Genomic DNA, 22,342 nt, shown 5'->3' on the forward strand with positions numbered 1-22,342 from the left:
CCTGTTGCAACCGTAATAGTTTTGTAAATTTTGCCTTCATCGATTGTTAACTTGTATTTCCACTTGCAAAAGGGAAGAGATCTGGTGTGCTACTCACAGATTGATGATTTGTGCAGAGTGAAATTCTGTTTTAAATCTACGATGCCTCCTGATATCTTTACTTGGATATCGGGCCAGATAAATAGCGACATGTTTGCTGGGACCATTTTCTTCTCCCAGTTTCAGGCCATTTTTAACTTCCTCCTCCGGGCCTGATGTGTTTCCCAACTGAAAAGCCAGCCTGTTCTGTAGGTCTGTGTCAATGCTGAAACTCATTGCCCTCGGTTACTCTCCCAACACCTTCCTTCCACGCCCCCGCCCCCCCACCGACCTTTGCCCAGTTACTCAGCTGATTTTCAAGGAGTGCACCTTGAATCAATCTATCCCGTAAGATTTCTCACGAGGAACTGAATCCTAACTGGAGTGGAGTTTTGCTTCCTGGTCCACATCGGAGGCATTGGCAGAAGGAAGACGTTATTCACCATCTCCTGTCCTACGGACTGCCCGGCTCAGGTTCCACAGATCCATCGCAGAGTAACACTCCATCTGCCAACAATGTACCCCATCCCTATTATCCATTCGCTTTCAGAATTCCCATCCGGTGCTGGATTCAGATCATTCTTTTTGTGTTGGTAGACCCCTGTCTGTGAGAAAACCTTAATACTGGCATGAATTCCTTCCAGTCGAATCTCTATAACAGGGTGGAGAATCCAGCCCAGAAGTGAACCAGGCAGTGTGTGCATTCCTGTATCATAAGAACATAAGAAATAGGAGCAGGAGTAGGCCAACTAGCCCTTCGAGCCTGCCCCGCCATTCAATAAGATCATGGCTGATCTGTCGTGGCTCAGTTCCACATTCCCGCCCTCTCCCCATAACCCTTAATCCCCTCTCTTATCAAAAACCCATCAACCCGTGTCTTAAAAATATTTAGCGAGGTAGCCTCCACCACTTCAACGGGCAGAGAATTCCAGGGATTCACCACCCTTTGAGTGAAGAAGTTCCTCCCCAACTCCGTTCTAAACCGCCCCCCCTTTATCTTGAGGCTGTGCCCCCTAGTCCTACTATCCTTTCTGAGCGGGAAGAGTCTCTCCACCTCTATCCTATCCATCCCATTCATCATCTTATACGTCTCAATGAGATCTCCCCTCATTCTTCTAAACTCTTAACGAGTACAAGCCTAATTTATTCAGCCTCTCCTCATAGCTCAACCCCCTCAACTCCGGCATCAGCCTAGTAAACCTCCTCTGCACTCCCTCCAAGGCCAAAATATCCTTGCGTAAGTACGGCGCCTAAAACTGCACACAGTACTCCAGCTGCGGCCTCACCAATGCCCTATACAGCCGCAGCAAGACCTCCCTACTTTTATATTCAATCCCCCTCGCGATGAAGGCCAGCATCCCATTCGCCTTCCTGACCACCTGCTGCACCTGCAAGCTGGGTTTTTGCGACTCATGCACAAGGACCCCGAGGTCCCTCTGCACTGTCGCCTGCTGCAGTTTTTCTCCACGTAAGTAATAATCCTTCCTACCATTTTTCCTACCAAAGTGGACCACCTCGCACTTGCCAACATTAAATTCCATTTGCCATTTCCTGGCCCATTCGCCCAGCCTATCTAGATCCTTCTGTAGACTCTCACCACCCTCCGCACAATTTGCCTTTCCACCAATTTTGGTATCATCAGCAAATTTCGACACCCTGCACTCGGTTCCCTCCTCCAGATCATCTATATAAATGGTAAATAGCTGAGGCCCCAGCGCTGACCCCTGGGGCACTATCACCAAGTATCAGCTTTCAAATAGAAATAGATTCCTTTGGGGCCAGAGCTACTGACATGTTAGCATATTTAGCAAGCATATCACTGTTTTTTCCAAATGTTTCCTGGACAAGGAGTTAATGTGATGGTACAGTGGCTTCCGCAGGTGAGGTGGGCAGACTACGGGTACAGTAAGGATTGCCTGACTAAGAAGGTGACACAGTGGCTGGCACTGCTGCCTCACAGTTCCAGAGACCCGGGTTCAATTCCGACCTCAGGTTTGCACGTTCTGCCCATGTAGAGTGGGATTCCTCCATGTGCTCCCATACTCCAAAGATGTGTGGGTTAGGTAGATTGGCCATGCTAAATTGCCTCTTAGTGTCAGGGGGACTAGCAGGGTAAACATATGAGGTTACACTTATGTCACTGCAGGTTTGATGGGCTGAATGGCCTCCCTCTGCACTGTAGGGATTCTATCATTCTAGTAATTGCACAAAATATTCTAAATCAAAGAATGAGGGTTTAACCTATAATTAAAATCTTACATCTGTTCATACCGCCTGCTGATTTCTGTCATTCTAGATTCTTGTGAATGCATTATGAATGGGACTTGTTAATGGGATAACTTAGGTTACATGATTCTGCCATTGACAGGAGGGCCTCGTTGCAGTATCAATGAGGTGTGGGTGTAGGAATATATATTGGCAATTCTGACTCTGATTCTACAAATGTTAGGACAGAATGTGTGCTTTCCATTGCACCCTGGCTGAATTAACCCAGCTTCTAACCTGACTTCATCAGCTGCCCACAGTTGTGGGTGTAGGGGGGAAGCAGGAGACAGCAGCCCTGTGTAATTGGCGCATCATCTACCATTCGCGCTCTCCGCTGGGTGCGGCAGCTGCTGCGTGTGCCGAGATGCACTGCAGCAAATCGCCAAGGCTCCTCCCGACAGTACCTCCCAAACCCGCCACCTCGAAGGACGAGGGCAGCAGACACCATGGGGAACACCCACTGCCTGCAAGTTCCCCACTCTGAGCTCCCCTCACACAGACACCATCCTGACTTGGACATATCTCAGCCATTTCTTCACTGTGCCTGGGTCGAAATCATAGGATCCCCACAGTGCAGAAGGGACAGGAAGAAATGGGAGGAATTGCGAGGCATTCGTTTTTTTTAAAAAAAAACCCAGAATGATGAGAATAGTTCCCGTCCCTGACACTTAGCGGTCAGCACTGAGTGGGCCCTTATGACTCATATTATTTCCATCGTGAAACTACATTTCCTCTTTAGTAAGTTGAACCTTAATAAAGAGCACAGTTGCATCATGTGTCTGCGATAGGTTCTGTTTGAGTAGATCGCAAGTTGCAGTGACGCACGATTACTATCTGGAGCCTTCACATTGACACTTAAAGCAAAGGGACAGAGTCCTGAACCCACTGCGCATTAACCGTTTAGCAGATTAATGCATTTAGCCTCCTTGCATCTGAAGTCATTTCCTCTTCATTCAGCAGAGAGTGGTGAATCTGTGGAATTCATTGCCACAGAAGACTGTGGAGGCGAGGTCATTGAGTGTATTTAAGACAGAGATAGAAAGATTCTTGATTGGTAAGGGGATCAAAGGTTATGGGGAAATAGGGGAGAATGGTGTTGAGAAACATGTCGGCCATGATTGAATGGCAGCAGTCTCGATGGGCTGAATGGCCTGATTCTGCTCTGACATCTTATGGATACATCCCTTTTTGAAAGCATAACCAATTTTTGCAGTGGTAGTGTCTCCCCAGGATGTCCCAGGGATCTGCAAACCCAAGATATAAGCTTAAAGTTTATTTATTAGTGTCACAAGTTGGCTTACATTAACACTGCAATGAAGTTACAGTGAAAATCCCCTAGTCGCTACACTCAGGCACCTGTTCAGGTACACTGAGGGAGAATTTAGCATGGCCAGTGCACCTAACCAATACATTTTTCGGGCTGTGGGAGGAAACTGGAGCACCCAGAGGAAACCCATGCAGGCATGGGGAGAACGTGCAGACTCCACACAGACAGTGACCCAAGGCCAGAGACAAAACCAGGTCCCTGGTGCTGTGTGGCAGCAGTGCTAACCACTGTGCCTTTGAGCCACCCTCTTAATCAGCACCTGGAGGAATCCCATGCAGACACGGCAAGAACATGCAAACTCTGCAAATCAGTGACCTGAGGCCAGAAATTGAACTCAGGTCCCTGGTGCTGTGAGACAACTGTGCTAATCGCTTTCAGCCCCACCCCAGAGTCTGAATGGGGTGTAACCTCTCAGCAAATTGGAAATAACCAGTACAACATGAGCAATATTGATGCTCACCACAGGAGCGAGCTGGGTTTGAATTACTCAGCAGCCAGACACCCTGAGCTGTGTCTTTGTTCCCATTCATCCCGTAGCTCATTGAAGGCGAGGCAATGCCTGACTGTGTGTCTAACCCAGAAAAGTACTGGATTTTCCAATTCCTGCGGTCTTTAGATCAATACCAGCAGATAAGTCGCCTATTTCAGAAAAGTTCCACTCCTTGAGAGGTACATTATGCTGTCAACTGTGACACAACAACGGAAGGAGCGCTTTGTTGCATTGCTCTTTCTTTAATCCCTGCTCCTTTGTAGGGAGCACTGACCTCTCTATTCAGTCTCTAAGCCCAATGCAGAGGATCATGAGCATGATTGTGTGCTGTTATTTGTTTTTTGCTTTTCTTGTTTTCAGATAAAGGCCGATTGTTAACTTGGAGAGTGTGGGAATTTCATGCCACGTTTGGACAAATTCTGCATTGGCTGTCACCGCGCCACGTTTGTCGGGCATAGCCTTGCACTTGTCCATTCCATGTGCAGCCATGTGCTTCCTGACCCTGCCACCTATCCTTCCTGCATTTGGAAGGGTCGAAGATCTCTGGGAAGCTTCTCAACCATAGATGCCCTCACGATTGAGCTTGAATGCGATCTTCGTGCACTGCGCATAAGAACATAAGAAATAGGAGCAGGAGTAGGCCATCTAGCCCTTCGAGCCTGCCCCGCCATTCAATAAGATCATGGCTGATCTGTCGTGGCTCAGTTCCACATTCCCGCCCTCTCCCCATAACCCTTAATCCCCTCTCTTATCAAAAACCCATCAACCCGCGTCTTAAAAATATTTAGCGAGGTAGCCTCCACCACTTCAACGGGCAGAGAATTCCAGAGATTCACCACCCTTTGAGTGAAGAAGTTCCTCCTCAACTCCGTTCTAAACCGCCCCCCCTTTATCTTGAAGCTGTGCCCCCTAGTCCTACTGTCTTTTTTGAGCGGGAAGAGTCTCTCCACCTCTATCCTATCCATCCCATTCATCACCTTATACGTCTCAATGAGATCTCCCCTCATTCTTCTAAACTCTTAACGAGTACAAGCCTAGTTTATTCAGCCTCTCCTCATAGCTCAACCCCCTCAACTCCGGCATCAGCCTTGTAAACCTCCTCTGCACTCCCTCCATGGCCAAAATATCCTTGCGTAAGTACGGCGCCCAAAACTGCACACAGTACTCCAGCTGCGGCCTCACCAATGCCCTATACAGCCGCAGCAAGACCTCCCTACTTTTATATTCAATCCCCCTCGCTATGAAGGCCAGCATCCCATTAGCCTTCCTGACCACCTGCTGCACCTGCAAGCTGGGTTTTTGCGACTCATGCACAAGGACCCCGAGGTCCCTCTGCACCGTAGCATGCTGCAGTTTTTCTCCACGTAAGTAATAATCCTTCCTACCATTATTCCTACCAAAGTGGACCACCTCGCACTTGCCAACATTAAGTTCCATTTGCCAGTTCCTGGCCCATTCGCCCAGCCTATCTAGATCCTTCTGCAGACTCTCCACACCCTCCGCACAATTTGCCGTTCCACCAATCTTGGTGTCATCAGCAAATTTTGACACCATACACTCGGTTCCCTCCTCCAGATCATCTATATAAATGGTAAATAGCTGAGGCCCCAGCACCGACCCCTGGGGCACTCCACTAGTCACCATCCGCCAATCCGAATAGCACCCATTGACCTCCACTCTCTGTCTCCTATTTGACAACCAGTCCTCTATCCACGCTAACACCCTACCCCCAACTCCATGTCCCCTGACCTTCTGCAATAACCTCTTGTGAGGTACCTTCATTTCCACCCCCTCTATCTACCCCAAAGTTTCGGAGTAGCAAGGCCAGATGTAGAATTCCCTCTTGTCTGTTAGCTTAAGATCAAGCTAATTCCTCTGAGAGTCGCGGTGAAAGCCATGGGCATTGGCTTGCTGCAGTACCAGAAAGCACCACTTTAAACCCAACAACGTAATTGTGGAGTTCCTGACTTTTCGAGGTGGCCAGATCATCATGACCGCCTTTGAAATGTTCCTTACGGAGAACTGTGCTCTGAACTGACACTCTACTGTAGGTTATCACTTTCTGTCTCTCTCCTGCTCTCCCTTACTCTCCCTCTCTCTCTCACACAAACATGTCCTCACTCTCTCTCCCACTATTTCTATTTATCCCTCTCTTTCTTGCTCTTGCTCGCATTCTCTCTATTTCTCTCCTACTCTGTCTCTCTCAATCTCTTACTCACATTCTTGCTCTCTATCTCGCGCTCGCGCCGCCCCCGTCCCTCGCGCTCGCGCCGCCCCCGTCCCTCGCGCTCGCGCCGCCCCCGTCCCTCGCGCTCGCGCCGCCCCCGTCCCTCGCGCTCGCGCCGCCCCCGTCCCTCGCGCTCGCGCCGCCCCCGTCCCTCGCGCTCGCGCCGCCCCCGTCCCTCGCGCTCGCGCCGCCCCCGTCCCTCGCGCTCGCGCCGCCCCCGTCCCTCGCGCTCGCGCCGCCCCCGTCCCTCGCGCTCGCGCCGCCCCCGTCCCTCGCGCTCGCGCCGCCCCCGTCCCTCGCGCTCGCGCCGCCCCCGTCCCTCGCGCTCGCGCCGCCCCCGTCCCTCGCGCTCGCGCCGCCCCCGTCCCTCGCGCTCGCGCCGCCCCCGTCCCTCGCGCTCGCGCCGCCCCCGTCCCTCGCGCTCGCGCCGCCCCCGTCCCTCGCGCTCGCGCCGCCCCCGTCCCTCGCGCTCGCGCCGCCCCCGTCCCTCGCGCTCGCGCCGCCCCCGTCCCTCGCGCTCGCGCCGCCCCCGTCCCTCGCGCTCGCGCCGCCCCCGTCCCTCGCGCCGCCCCCGTCCCTCGCGCCGCTCGCGCCCCCGCCGCCCCCCCATTTTATCTCTTGCTGTTTGGTATTTCCAATGTTTTCTTTTTCTATTCCAGATTTGCAGCAACTGCGGTGTTTTGCTTTTCATAGAATCACAGAGTTGACTGCATAAAAAAAGGCCATTGCGCCCCTCAGGTTTGTGCCAGTCCAAAAGCAAGCCACCCTGGCCTAATCTCACTTTCCACCACATGTTCCATAGCCCTCGCTGCAAGTTCCAAGAGTGCAGGTGCACATCCAGGCACCTTTTAAATGCGATGAGAGTTTCAAGCAGTGAGTTCCAGCCCCTGCAATCTTCTGGGTGAAAAGATATTTCTTCATCTTGCCTCTAATCCTCTACTAATCACTTTAAATCTAAAGAACCTCAGCCTATCCAATCTTTCTTAATCACTGCCATTCTTGCCATTTTCCAGTCTTGGGTGGCAAAATCCTGGTAAATCTGCACTCTATCCTCTCCAGTGCAATGACCTCCATTGTGCAATGATTTGATGTGATTTATTATTGTCACAAGTATCGGGTACATTAAACGGTATTGTTTCTTGCGTGCAATAAAGACAAAACATACAATTCGTAGAGTACGTAGGGGAGAAGAAAAGGAGAGGGTGCAATGAGGTGACCAAAAATGGTCGAGAGCTTCAAGTTTTTAGGTGTCTAAATCACCAACAGCTTGTCCTGGTCCCCCCAGGCTATCACAATAGTTAAGAAAGCCCACCAATGCCTCGACTTTCCCAGGAGACTAAGGAAATTTGGCATATCCGCTACGACAGATGCACTATATACAGCATTCTTTCTGGTTGTATCACAGCTTGGTAGGGCTTCTGCTCTACCCAAGACCGCAGGAAACTACAAAGAGTCGTGAATGAAGCCCAGTCCATCACTCAAATCCCATTATGCAAACCAGCCTCCCATCCATTGACTCTGTCTACGTTTCCTGCTGCCTCGGAAGAGCAGCCAGTATAATTAAGTAGCCACACACCCCAGATAGTGTCTCTTCCACCTTCTTCCATCGGGAAAAAGAGACAAAACTCTGAGGTCACGTACCAACCGATTCAAGAACAGCTTCTTCCCTGCTGCCATCAGATTGTTGAATGGACCTATCTTATATTAAGTTGATCTTTCTTTACACCCTACTATGACACTACATTCTGCACTCTCTCATTTCCTTCTCTATGAACCTTATGTTTTGTTTGTATAGCGCACAAGAAGCAATACTTTTCAATGTATGTTAATACACGCGACAATAATAAGTCAGATCAAGCCAAATCGGAGAAGAGTTTGTCGTCCTCCAATTGTGGCCCAACTACTATTTCATACAATTTCAGCATAACCCCCCTGCTCTTTATATCAAGTTCAATAAAGAAAAAGGATTCCAGCTGTCTTCTTAAACCACTTTATCGACTTGCCCTGCTACTGTCTGGAAACCTCTGGACATTCACTGCAAGATCCCATGTTTCCGCAAAATCTCTCGGTATCCTCCCATTTGTTGTGCCATTTGTGTTATTGTTATTTCTTGGTTAGTTTTTTTTTGTGGGCCTTCAGTGAGTCGTGAAACAGCAATTAAGTCAAAATTACTATTTTAAGAATTTTTATTCTAAATTCCTGGAGTTATGGTGAAATATGACTCCACTCTAGAAACACTTAACTAAAACCTGGGATTGATCCTTCCAAACACTAGAAAGAAAACGAAACACAACCTCAAGATTCAAAATCACACAATCCCTACAGTGCAGAAGGAGGCCAATCGGCCTATCGAGTTGGCACCCACCACAAACCCACCCAGGTTCCATTCCTGTAACCCCACATACTTACCCTGCTAATCCCCTGATACTAAGGGGCAATTTTAGCATGGCCAATGAACCTAACCCGCACATCTTTGGACTGAGAGGGGAAACCGGGGCACCTAGAGGAAACCCACACAGTTGCGGGGAGAACGTGCAAATTCCACACAGACAGTGACCCAGAGAATTGAACCCAGTGTCCCTAGCGCTGTGAGACAGCAGTGCTAACCACTTGACACAAGACTGAAAGACAAATCATTCCTGCGACTAAATTGGCGTTATATTGTCCATCCTTAATTGCCCCCTTGAACTGAGCATCTAGCTAGGGGCCATTTCCGAGGGGCAGTTAAGAGTTGACCAAATTGCTATGGGGAGTGGGGGGTGATCTGAAGTCATATATTTGCATGCAGGTGGGGTTTTGTACCTTTTTAGAAGTTCTTTGTGAGCAAGTTGGTTTTGATTTACTATTGTCACATGTATTGGGATACAGTGAAAAGTATTGTTGTTTGCACATTATGCCGATAACGCATACCATTCATAGAGTACATAGGGAAGAAGGGAATGAGAGAGTGCAGAATGTAGTGTTACAGCCATAGCTATGGTGTTGAGAAAGATCAACTTAATACAAGGTAGGTCCATTCAGTAGTTTGTTGGTAGCAGAGAAGAAGCTGCTCTTGAGTCGGTTGCCCTGTGTCCTCAGACTTTTATATCTCGTTCTCGACGGCAGAAGGGGGAAGAGAGAGTGCAGGTTGTGTGGGATTTTTGATTGTGCTGGCTGCTTTGCCGAGGCAGTGGGAAGTGTAGATAGAGTCAGTGGATGGGAGACTGGTTTGCGTGATGGATTGGGCTGCATTTGCACCCCTTTGTGGCTCCTTGCGATCTTGGACAGAGCAGGCGCCATACCAAGCTGTGATACAACCAGAAAGAATGCTTTCCATGGTACATCTGTAAAAGTTGGCGAGAGTCGTATTAGACATATCAAATTTCCTTAATCTCCTGAGAAGATAGTTGAAAGTAGCAGAAATTTGTAGAAGTTTCTTCCTGCACACAGGTATTGCCAAATAGCTGAAATGGCTAACATTACCTGGGGTGTGGGGGGAGTTTAGAAGAATAAGAGGCCACTTGATCTTGGGTTTCTTGACAGGGTGGATGTGGAGAGGATGTTTCCTCTTGTGGGAGAATGTAGAACTTGGTGGGGGGGATGGTGTGACTGTTTAAAAATCAGGGGGTCACCCAGTGCAGACAGAGATGAGGAGACATATAAGATGATGAATGGGATGGATAGGATAGAGGTGGAGAGACTCTTCCCGCTCAGAAAGGACAGTAGGACTAGAGGGCACAGCCTCAAGATAAAGCGGGGGCGGTTTAGAACGGAGTTGAGGAGGAACTTCTTCACTCAAAGGGTGGTGAATCTCTGGAATTTTCTGCCCGTTGAAGTGGTGGAGGCTGCCTCGCTAAATATTTTTAAGACTCGGGTTGATGGGTTTTTGATAAGTGAGGGGATTAAGGGTTATGGGGAGAGGGTGGGAATGTGGAACTGAGACACGACAGATCAGCCATGATCTTATTGAATGGCGGGGCAGGCTCGAGGGGCTAGATGGCCTACTCCTGCTCCTATTTCTTATGTTCTTATGAGAAATGTTTTCTCTGAGTCTCTGGAACTCTCTTCTTCAAAAGGCAGGGGAAGCAATCTTGGAACCTTTTTAAGGCAGAGATTTTAAAGTTTATTTATTAGTGTCACAAGTAGGCTTACGTTAACATTGCACACAGTTACTATGAAAATCCCCTAGTCGCCACACTCTGCCTGTTCAGGTACACAAAGGGAGAATTTAACATAGCCAATCCAGCTAACCAGCATGTATTTCAGACTTTGGGAAGAAACCAGAGCACCCAGAGGAAATCCACGCGCTCATGGGAGAATGTGCAAACTCCACACTGACAGTCACCCAAGCCAGGAATCGAACCCCAGTTCCTGGTGCAGTAAGACAGCAGTGCTAACCACTGTGCCACCCAGAAATTGTTGATTAATGGGGGGGGTTATCAGGAGTCAGCTGGAATGTGGGGTTGTGGTTACAATCAGATCAGACATGATCTTACCGAATGGGACAGCAGGCTGGCGGGGCCAAGTGGCCTGTCCCCTGCTCCTAATTGGTATGTATGACCTCAGTATATCAATGCAGTAAAAGATCTGATTCTCGTAAATCTGCACTCAGTATTGATTGAACTGATACATGAAGGTTCGTTGCCTTTTCAAATTCATAACTATACAATGTGAAATTAAAAATCGAATTGTCAAAATAAACTTTATGAAATTTTTTCATCTCCTTCGACACTGTTTTATGTCCTCTCCCCTGCCCCTATCTCCGCAACCACACACACTTACCATGACAAATCCACCTAAATTACACATCTTTGCACACTAAGGGGCAATTTACCATGGCCAATCCTCCTAACCTGTACATCTTTGGACAGCAGGAGGAAACCAGAGGACTCGGAGCAAACCCTTGGAGACACTGGGAGAATGTGCAAACTTCGTACAATCAACATTTGTAGTTTGGAATTAAACGGGGGTCCCTAGCATTGAGGCAGCTGTGCCACCATGCAATCCTTTAATGTTGTAACACATCCTGCCTCATTCTGGGAGTACAAAGATATCCGGATGTACTATTGATCAGTCAGTGAAAGTGGTGAGGCATGTGCAGCGAGCTATTAGGAAGGCAAATGGTATGTTGGGCCTTCATTGCAAAAAGATTTGAGTTCAGAAGTTGAGATGTCTTAACAGCAGTTCTCCAGGATCCTGGCGAGACCACACCTGGGGTATTGTGTGCAGTTTTGATCTCCCTACCCAAGAAAGGATATACTCGCCTCAGAGATGTGCAGAGCAGAGGTTCACTTGGCTGATACCAGAGCTGGCGGGACTGCCCATGAGGAGAGATTGGTTCATTGGGGCCTGTATTCACTAGAGTTTAGGAAGGTGAGGTGAAATCTGATTAAAACGTATAAAATTCTAACAGGGCTGCCCTGACTAGACGCAGGGAGGGTATTTTCCCTGCTTGGGGAATGCAGTGTTGAGATCAAGCCTCAGAGTTCCCTCAAAGTCACAGACTGTTTCAAAGACTGCACCTCCCAGGTTTTAATCTCATCTTCCGAGATTGTGTTTCCCTGGATTTCCAAGATTGTGCTCCAGCCTCTACTTACTGCTGTAATTTCAGCTCTTTAATAGCCAGCTAGTGTCTGGATTTCACCAAGCTCCGATCTTCCCAGTTACATCAAGCTATACATGACTCCCAAGGCTTCTCCATTCCAAACCGAATTCCCATTCACCTGACGAAGGAGCAGCGCTCCGAAAGCTAGTGGTGTTTGCTACCAAATAAACCTGTTGGACTTTAACCTGGTGTTGTGAGACTTCTTACTGTGTTTAGCCCAGTTCAAAGCTGGCATCTCCACATCATGGGAAATCTAGAACCAGGGGACACAGCCTTGGGATGTAGGGTAGACCGTTTAGGATAAAGAGGAGGAAAGATGTTTTCTTTCAGAGGGTGTTGAACCTGTGGAATTCTCCACCACAGAGAGCCATGAAGGCCAAGTCACTGAATATTAAATTTATTATCGTCACACATATTGAGATACAATGAAAAATTTTCTTGCAGGCAAAGCATACCATTCATAGAGTATGTAGGGAGAAAGAAAGGGGAGGGGGCAGAATGTAGTGTTACGCTCATAGGTTACAGGGAAAGATCAGCTTAATATAAGGTGGATCCCTTCAAATGTTTGATGGCAGCAAGGAAAAAGCTTTTCTTGAGTCGGTCGATACAGTCAGACTTTTGTATCTTTTTCCGATGGGAGAAAGTGGAAGACAGAATGTTTGGGGTGCATGGGAAATATATTTGAGAAAGAGATGGATAATTATCTAGATTTTAATGGCATCACAGGGCTTGGGGGAGTATATGGTGCTGACTAGAGGATCAGCCGTGATCATGGAGGAGCAGGCTCGCAGGCCGAACGGCCTACTTTTGCTCCGAGTCTCTCTGTTTTGGAGCCACCCTTAAAGCTTAGCCCTTTGGCAAGGCTGCTGGTCACTGCTCCTTCACCTCAGTGTGAGTTTGTAATCTGCTGGCATTCTTGCGAGGCACCCTCGGGCATTTCCTTGCATCCACGGGAGATCCTGGAAAGGCAATTTGTTGCAGCACCTTTCCTGCTTTTCCCATTTGAAGGGTGTTCATGGTCTGCGGTGCTCTGCAGCAGTACAGGCGAGTGGAGGAGACGGGGCAGGGGTTCAGCTGGGGTGGCATTCAAGGCACTGAGGGCTTGGGCAAACTGCTATACCAGAGGCATAAGCACTGTGTCCTCGAGGATCAGATGATCACATTGAATGAGGTAACAGGCTCGAAGGGGCTGAACGATCTACTCCTGTCTCCCTTCCCCCCACACCATATGTCTTTGCTTTGACCAGTCGGTGGTGGCTGTGCAGGGGAAATATGGAAGGATCTTTAACAGAGCTTGTTTTTAACCAGCCGTTAGATATCTGAAGTGAAGCCCTTTTTACTGTTGTTGTTGCAGCGAGGAGAAATCGGAAGATCACGAGCAGGCTGGCCAGAGGGAGAAGCTGCTCAAAGTCAAGAAGCACAAGAAGAAGGAGGAGCGCGATGACGAGAAGCACCGGGAAGCTCAGCCGGCTGAGGCTCTGCTCCCGGAACCGGCCGACGGCAACAAGGCTGAGACGGCAGAGCAAGAGGGGGCAGTCGCGGCTACCCCTTCCACTCCCAAACCCAGGCGCTCCCTGATCCGAGACCGGGGCCCGCTGTACAACGACCCCACACTCCCCGAGGGCTGGACGCGGAAACTGAAACAGAGGAAGTCAGGGCGGTCGGCGGGAAAGTACGACGTGTACATTATCAAGTAGGTAACACCCTCGAATGGTGTCTGAATTTGTGAAAATCTCACTTACTGGAATCCCCTCTCTCGCCTCGCCACCTTCCATTGTGCTGTCTGGCACAAGCTCTGTTAAAACCCACCCTTTTGCTATGTTTTAATTTATTATTGCCACATGGAAAAGGTGCGAAAAAGATTTAAAAGGATATTTTTAAAGTTTTTTTAAAGTTTATTTATTACTGTTGCATGTAGGTTTACATTAACACTGCAATGAAGTTACTGTGAAAATCCCCTAGTCTCCACACTCTGGTGTCTGTTTGGGTACACTGCGGGAGAATTTAGCATGGCCAATGCACCTAAATCAGCATGTCTTTTGGACTGTGGGAGGAAACCGCAATACCCGGGGACGCGGGGGAGAACATGCAGACTCCACGCAGTGACCCAATCCAGGAATCAAACCCAGATTCCTGGTGCTGTGAGGCAGCAGTGTTAACCACTGTGCTACCAGTAACACCTGGTGTTACTGGGACTGGAGATTTGAATTGTAAGAAGAGGCTGGATAGGCTGGGACTTTTTTTCCTGGAGTGTAGGAGGATGAGGGGTGATCTTATAGAGGTTTATAAAATCATGAGGGGTTTAGATAAGGTGAGTAGCCGAGATCTCTTCCCCTGGGTAGGGGAGTCGAAAACTAGAGGGCAGAGGTTTAAGGCGAGAGAGGAAAGATTTAAAGAGGACCCGAGGGGCAACTTTTTCACACAGAGGGTGGTGAGTGCGTGAGCTGCCGGAGAACGTGGTAGAGGCGGGTAGAGTAGTAACATTTAAAATACATTTGAACAGGTACATGGATGGGAAAGGTTTAGAAAGATATGGGCCAAACGTGGGCAAATGGGACTGACTAGTTCACTTCAGCTTTGGGTCAAAAGGCCTGCATATCTCTATGATTCTGTATTAGGATAAAACAAAAAGTATTGTTTCTTGTGCACTATATAGACAGAGCATATTGTTCACAGAGTACATCGGGGAGAAGGAAAGGAGAGAGTGCAGATTGTAGTGTTAAGTCATAGCTAGGGTGCAGAGAAAAATCAGCTTAATTTAAGATTTTTCCATTCAAAAATCTAATGGCAGCAGGGAAAAATCTGTTCTTCAGTTGTTTGGCATGTGATCTCAGACTTTTGCATCTTTTTCCAATGGATGAAGGTGGAAGAAAGAACGTCCAGGGTGCATGAGGTCCCTGATTATGCCAGTTACTTTTCCAAGGCAGCAGGAAGTATAGACAGGGCCAATGGATGGGAGGCTGGTTTGGATGATGGACTGGGTACATTCAAGCCCTTTGTAGTTTCTTGCCATCTTAGACAGTGCAGGAGCCATACCGAGCTGTGATATATACAAAGAACAACCCAGCACGGGAAACAGGCCCTTCGGCCCAACGAGCCCGCGCCGCCGCATCCTCCTACACCTACCCTGCCCTGTGTGTATGTGAGTGGAACCCCTAACTTAGCCAGATTCAGGGGAGAATAGTGTCAATTTGGTATACCAATCAGCCTAAGCACATCTTTGGGGTGTGGGAGGAAACGGGAGCGCCCGGAGGAAACCCACACAACCACAGGGAGAATGCGCAAACTCCCACAGACACAGGCCCAAATCCATGTATCTGCACAGCTAGCAGTGCTAGTCACTGAGCTGTTGCGGCGCCCGTCTACTGGTCCAGGATTAAGCACACACACCGACACAAAGTACTAGGCCACTCCCGGAACCTCCAAGAGCAGCCCACGCACGACCCACCGTGTGCATGCCCCTCATTTGACAACAAGGTGGACCGACACCTGCGGAATAAAAAGACAAAAACATTAACATGTAATTCTACATTTCCGGTGTCGTCCCGAGGTTCTGACCCTATTTAATACCCTCTACTATAATCCTCCATCCTTGTTTCACTCATGTGTCTATCTAAGTAAACCTTAAACAAGTCCAACGTGCCTGCCTCCACCACCCTACTCGGTAGCGCGTTCCATACCCCCACGACCCTCTGCGTGAAGAACCTTCCTCTCACATCCAAATTATACTTCTCCCCCCTCACCCTTAGATCGTGACCTCTCGTAATTGTCCCCAATCTAGGGAACAGCCTACCACTATTGACTCTATCTATTCCCTTCAGTATTTTATATACCCCTGTCATGTCCCCCCTTAATCTCCGTCATTCCAAGGAGAAGAGTCCCAGTTTCTCCAACCTTTCCTCGTAACTCAGTCCTTCCATGCCAGGCAACATGCTGGTAAACCTCCTCTGCACTCTCTCCAGTCTCCACATCCTTCCAGTAGTAAGGTGACCAGAACTGGATGCAGTACTCCAAATGCGGTCTAACCAACGTTCTGTACAACTGAAGCATTAGACGGCAGCTCCTATACTCTATACCCCTTCCTATAAAGGCTAGCATTCCATAAGCTTTCCTCACAACCTTCTCTACTTGTGTCGCCACCTTCATAGACTTGTGAACCTGCACTCCCAGGTCCCTCTGTATTTCTATACTCCTAATCGGTCTACCTTTTATCACGTAGCTCCTCTCTGCATTATTCCTTCCAAAATGCATCACCTTGCATTTGTCAGGATTAAATTCCATCTGCCACCTATCTGCCCAATGCACCAACCTATCTATATCCTGCTGTGTCACCTGACATTCCTCCTTGGTATCTGCCAATCCTGCCATCTTGGTGTCATCTGCAAACTTGCTGATCACACCATGTACGCTCTCTTCCAAGTCGTTTATATATACTACACAGAGGAGAGGTCCCAGTACTGAGCCCTGCGGCACACCACTGGTGACTGGCCTCCAGCCCGAAAAGGTCCCCTCGACAACTACTCTCTGTCTCCTATTGCCCAGCCAGTTCTCAATCCACCTAGCTACCTGTCCTTGTATCCCATGTGACTTAACCTTTTCTACCAGCCTACCATGAGGGACTTTGTCAAATGCCTTACTGAAATCTATATAGATGACATCAACGGCTTGCCCATCATCAACCATTTTTGTCACCTCCTCAAAGAATTCTACCAGATTCGTAAGGCAAGACCTCCCCCTAACAAAGCCATGTTGCGTATCCCTAATCAGATCACAACGCTCCAAATGCTCATACATCCTACCCCTAAGAATTTTTTCCAATAATTTTCCTACCACCGATGTCAAACTCACTGGTCTATAATTACCAGGGTTATCCCTACTACCTTTTTTAAACAGCGGTACAACATTAGCTACCCTCCAGTCTTCTGGGACCTCACCTGTGTCCAAAGAAGAGACAAAGATTTGCGTCAGAGGCCCAGCAATTTCATCTTTCACCTCCCTGAGCAGCCTGGGATACCCGGAGCTTTATCCGTTTTTATGCCACCTAAAAGCCTTAGCACTTCCTCCCTTGTAACAGATATTTCCTGCCACTGATCTACAGCTCCCTCCAAGACACTACACGACACCGAGCCCTCTCCTTTGTGAATACTGACGCAAAGTATTCATTCAGGATCTCCCCCATTCCCTCTGACTCGATACATAACTCCCCTCCTTTGTCCCTAAGAGGACCAATTTTCCCTCTAACCACTCTCTTGCTCCTAATATAGGAGTAAAATGCTTTTGGATTTTCCTTAATCCTATCAGCCAAAGCCATTCATGCCCTCTCTTCGCCCTTCTAACTCCCCTTTTTAGCTCCCTCCTACTCTCTCTATATTCCTCCAGCGCACTTTCCGTACCCAGTTGTTTTGACCTAACATATGCCTCCCTCTTCTTCCTGATATATCTGGAAAGGATGCTCTCTATGGTACATCTGTAACAGTTGGTGAGAGTCATTGAGGACGTGCCAAATTTTCTTAGCCTCCTGAGAAAATAGAGGCGTTAGTGGGCTTTCGTAACTATTTCACAGGACATGACTATTCCAGCACTCTCCTGGTTGGCTATCCGCAATTGTACCATCCAAAGATAATCCAAAAGTGGATTGGCCATGCTAAATTGCCCCTTAGTGTCCAAAGATGTGCAGGTTAGGGGGGGGATTGGCCATGCAAAATTGCCCCTTAGTATCCAAAGATGTGCGGGTTAGGTGGATTGGCCATGCTAAATTGCCCCTTAGTAACCAAAGATGTGCAGGTTAGGTGGATTGGCCGTAGTTGAAAGTGTGGGGTTATGGAGATAGGCCAGGGAGGATGCGTTTTGGAGAGTCGGTACAACTTCTTTCTGCGCTGTTAGGATTCAGTAGTTCGAAATTGCCTGCAACATTTAGTCTTAGAGAGGAGATACATGGAAGAACTTTATAAAAGGTTCATCGGGTTCAGCTGTATATTTTCAAAAACAGCAAATCAAACACTGGTCTTTAATTCCAGAGGGATAGTATTGGAGAGTGGAGAGGTTATGCTGAAGCTGTATCGAACTTTGGTCAGATGTCACTGCACACCATTCCAGTGACAATGCTTGTGGGGTGGGAGCACAGAATGAGTGTGTGTGAGTGTGTATGTGTGTGAACAGAGTAAGTGTGTATGTGTGTGTGTGTGGGGGGGAGCGGGGGCACAAAGTGTGTGTGTGTGTGTGTGTGTGTGTGTGTCACAGAGGGAGGGTTGTATGCTACCTGTGGGCCAAGCAGTCATTCTGTCACGTGTGACATGTGTAGCGTATGTAGATGTGGCCCCTGTAAGCTGGTTAGCCGGCAGTGAGGAAGACAGAAGCTCGGCTCTATCGCTGGGAATGGCAGGAAAGTGACGAGCAGCCGTTTACAGCTTTGAAACTGCATTTATTGGGCAGGTACGCCACCTCTCCAGGTTGTTTTAACACTGTCCTTTTTCTCCCTCATTCTATTCTTCAGCCCACAAGGAAAGGCGTTCCGTTCCAAAGTGGAGCTTTTGGCACACTTTGAGAAGGTTGGAGACACCACCTTGGACCCCAGTGACTTTGACTTCACCGTCACCGGCCGAGGGAGCCCCTCGAGAAGGGAGAAGAAGCCGCCCAAAAAGGCCAAGATCCCCAAATCAACTGGCACGGGCAGAGGACGGGGCAGGCCCAAGGGGAGCGGCAAGGACAAGCGAGTGCCAAAGGGCGGCCCGACCAAGCGGCTGTCGGACAAAAGCGCGGCAAAGCTCCTGGTCAAAATGCCTTTCTCGGCTCCCCTGCTGCAGAAAGCTGAAGGAGCCACGTCTTCCGTGGAGCAGCTTCCAAAGGTGCGGAAAGGTGGGCCTGGCAGGAAGAGGAAATCCGATGCTGAGCCCAAGGCCGTGCCCAAGAAGCGGGGCCGAAAGCCGGGCGTTGTCAACGTGGTGCCGGCCGTCAAGAAGAAAATCGTCAAGGAGTCTTCCATCAAACCCGAGGAAGTGACCGTCTTACCAATCAAGAAGAGGAACCTGGGGGAAGAGAGCTCACCCCTGAAGAAGAGAAAAAGCACTCGCATCTTCGAGGAGGATGCCAGCATGCCGGTTTTGGCAAGTCCGCCGGTGACGGAGAGCACCCAGCCTGAGCCGTCGGCAGTGGACGCCAGCGAGAAGAGCGGGAGGGGGCAGAAGGGTGTCAAGAGCGTGATCCACAAGGCCCGAGAGGGGAGCCCCAAAGGCCGCGGAACCAAAAAGGAGCCCCCTCACCCCACCGACCCCACGGAGCCAGAGCCTAAGGAGGTAACTGCCCAGGAGGCGGAGAGCTCCAAGAACAGGAGGAGCCCCTCGGAACCCAAAGACTTGAGCGCCAGAGCGTGCGTAGAGGAAAGGCCTCTGCCACGGAGCAGGCCCGAGGCGGAGCTGCTTCCAAAGGAGCCTTCAAAGACTGAGCTCGCAGACAAGGGCAAACTGAGAGGCGAGGGTGATCAGCGGGGCGTCATCTCGGCCGTGCCCAGGCCGAGCAGGGAAGAGTCGGCGGATACCCGAGCGACCGTCTCGGAGCGAGTTAGCTGACTTTGATAGGAAGAGGAGAGAAAAGAAAATGAATGAGGCAGCTGTTGTGTCTTTTTCCTCCCTTGTGAGTAGGGCTCTGACGGAAGCTTTCTGAAGCAAAGTGATTCTGAACCTCGAAGCTTATCTGGGGCAAGATTTCATTTCTAATTTCTTCCTTGAAGTGTTTGCATCTGTTAGGTGGTCAAATGTTCAGTCTGTCTTTCTTTTTTGTGTTTCGTTCGGCCCCCTCAGAAAGATAACGAACGAGAGATTGCCCCTCCTGCCCCTCCTCCCACACCCCATTTCTCCCTCCCCGTGCCCCCCCCCCCCAACTAAATAAGGCAAAAGTTCACCATGCCCTTCTGCAATATGGTCACAGAGCCCCCATTAGGATCTGAGTAAGACCTCTCCCCTTCTCCCCTCCCCCTACCACCCCTGAATCCGGTGGGATCTCTCGCAGGACAATGAACCGTTATGGAACCCAGTCCAGAATAGGGGACAGCTAATGCAGAACCATTCTCTGAGAAGGATTCTCTGAGGGCCAGACCCAAGGTTGTCAATTCTGATCAGGTTGTGCGTGTCCGTACGGGTTTGGGGCGGCAGGGGGAGAGGAAAGGTGTGTGGAGAGAGGGAGGGAAATGTCTCCCTGAAGTGGAGAGGGTCCCTGATTGCAAAAGGCGTCTTCCGTCTCGATGGGCATGGGGTATCTTTAGCGCTCATCGAAAGGTCCAGCAACGTTGCAGAGAGATTGTGGGGGGAGGGGAACAACCTTTTTGGAAAGTTGGGCTTTTCCCTTTGCTGATCGAGGTAGGGGGGAAGGCAGAACAACAAGGTGAGCTTTCAGAGCCACAGGACTGTATCCACTCCCTCACCCATTTCCCCGATGGTCCCTCTCTTCAAAACCCACCCTGTTCTCGGTGTGACTCTTCCATCCTCCCGCCCTGTGGCCCTGTTACTGAGTGAGTTGTCCCCTCTTTTTGTTAACATGCCTGCGGGACACTCTTAAATAACACATACACCCCCTCCTCCCTCCAGATACAACTGGTCAATTACAGCAAGTTCAACCGCTTCTGTTCAGTAATTCCCCCTTGCTTGTGGGGGTGCGGGGGAGAGAGGAAGAAGTAGCAGGGTTTTGGGGGAGAGGGGCAGATTAAAAAGAAATCCAAAAATGACCAACTTTTTTTAAAAGAATTATCTAAATGCACACAGACATATATATATAGGACAAATAGGTGAGTGGAGTGTAGTCGTTCCTGAGATAGTTTTCCTGTCTTCTTCCACGTTCGACTTGTCGATCCAACCTCCCCGTGTCCGAGCGAGAGCAAAGCCCAGTGCTTCCGCTGTACTACGCTAAGGGTTGCAAACACTTTGACACACTTTGCTGTTTCCTGGCGTTGGGACATCCAACCGGCTTCCACGTCCCCCACCCTTCCCACAGAGCCGGCTATTGAGCTGTCTGCTAGCCTTTTGAATCTTATTCTTCCCGCTTGCAACGTCGACTAGAGGATTTTACTGTATTGTAAGCTGTCCTTTATATCGTAATATTATTTATATCTCAATAGTTTTGGTTGTGTGTTTTTTAAAAAAAAATGAAGAAGAAAGTATGATCCAATCAGGCGGCCTGAAATACACTGATGCCCGGCACTTCCAAACGATTGACCGGGCTATATATATATATTTTTGGAAGCCTGAGATCCAGTTCTCCTCTTAAGGATAACGTTGGGTCTGCTGCTGATGATGAGGGAGCCAGGGTTGGCGGGGCAGGGACCGAGAGACCACTCCTACGGGCTCTGGCAGATCACGGCGAAAAACTATATGTTTTTTCTTAAAATAAAATGTCAAAAAATTGCTCCCTTTTTCTGGGTTTTCTTTATCAAATTCCACCCCCTCCCAACTCTGCCACCCTGGGGTTGGACCTGACGGGACTGTGACCGTTCGGGTCCTGTCACAGTCTCAGAGTCACCACGATGAACAGACTTGTCTGCAGGTTTAGAATCTCCTGCCACAGGTGGAGCTGGCTGGGGAAGGAAAGGGACAGAGCGACATGAAAGTGCAGGTTGAAGGGGAAAGGGGAACGGCAGATAGAATGGTGCCTGCAGGGTTGTGTACGTCACATGTTCCTTCACAGGTCTCACCTCCTAACACCCGTGGTCAGAAATCCTATAGGTTGGGAAATACTGATGGAGCACGGCAGAAAGGCCATTGCCCTGGTTGTGGGTTTCACTGTGGAGGCCCTTCCCTTTCTTTTCCTCCCCTTCCCCCAACTCCCAGCAATCTCCAACTTTCCCCACCTCGCCCCTGACTCCCTGCTTTGCTCCCAGCCTCGAGCCCCCCCAGCTCCTCCCATCCAGCCACAGTGGAACTGCTGAAGGGGTGACCATTCATCCAGGTGCCAGAGTAGGGGACGAGGTAGATATAATGGTGTGTCACTGTGTCTTAGTGGTCAGAGCATCAAATGCTGTAAGATAAAGCCAAGATGGTGGCGTTGACAGTGCTATGATTTGATTTCTATTTTGCAGGAGGGAGCAGCCTGTCGCTCCTTCCCTTGAGGCGTATGTACAGCCTGGGGTACGCAGACGTCCTCTGATGCTAAGGAGGTAACAACCCATATTTTGAGGTCGGGGCAGCAAGGTGCACATCTTGTCACCAGCACATTCCAAAGCTTCGCATCAGCAAGTGTCGAGTGGGCCACCATCCCGTCAAGCTGAAATTCCAATGGCTGAGGGTTTTCCCTGGGCTGTGGAAAACTGATCGATTACAGGGTGGGGGTCCCTGGCCCCCCTCCGCCCCATCCCAAATCTTCAGGGTCTGAGGGTGGGAGAAGAAC

General features: G+C 49.4%; 1 protein-coding gene across 1 annotated transcript in view; it reads left to right on the forward strand.

Moving 5' to 3' along the window:
- The window catches only part of mecp2 (methyl CpG binding protein 2), a 76,008-nt gene extending 54,645 nt beyond the window's left edge, over positions 1-21,363 (forward strand). Inside the window, exons 2-3 of the mRNA XM_080204277.1 lie at positions 13,326-13,664; positions 18,465-21,363. Of these exons, the coding sequence (XP_080060403.1) occupies positions 13,326-13,664; positions 18,465-19,536 (1,411 nt within the window). The 3' untranslated portion in view covers positions 19,537-21,363. The remainder of the gene's footprint in view (positions 1-13,325; positions 13,665-18,464) is intronic.
- The last annotated feature ends 979 nt before the right edge of the window (positions 21,364-22,342 follow it).

Source organism: Carcharhinus amblyrhynchos, chromosome 15 (assembly GCF_965287045.1).
Source record: "Carcharhinus amblyrhynchos chromosome 15, sCarAmb.v2.hapA, whole genome shotgun sequence".
Lineage (NCBI taxonomy): Eukaryota > Metazoa > Chordata > Chondrichthyes > Carcharhiniformes > Carcharhinidae > Carcharhinus > Carcharhinus amblyrhynchos.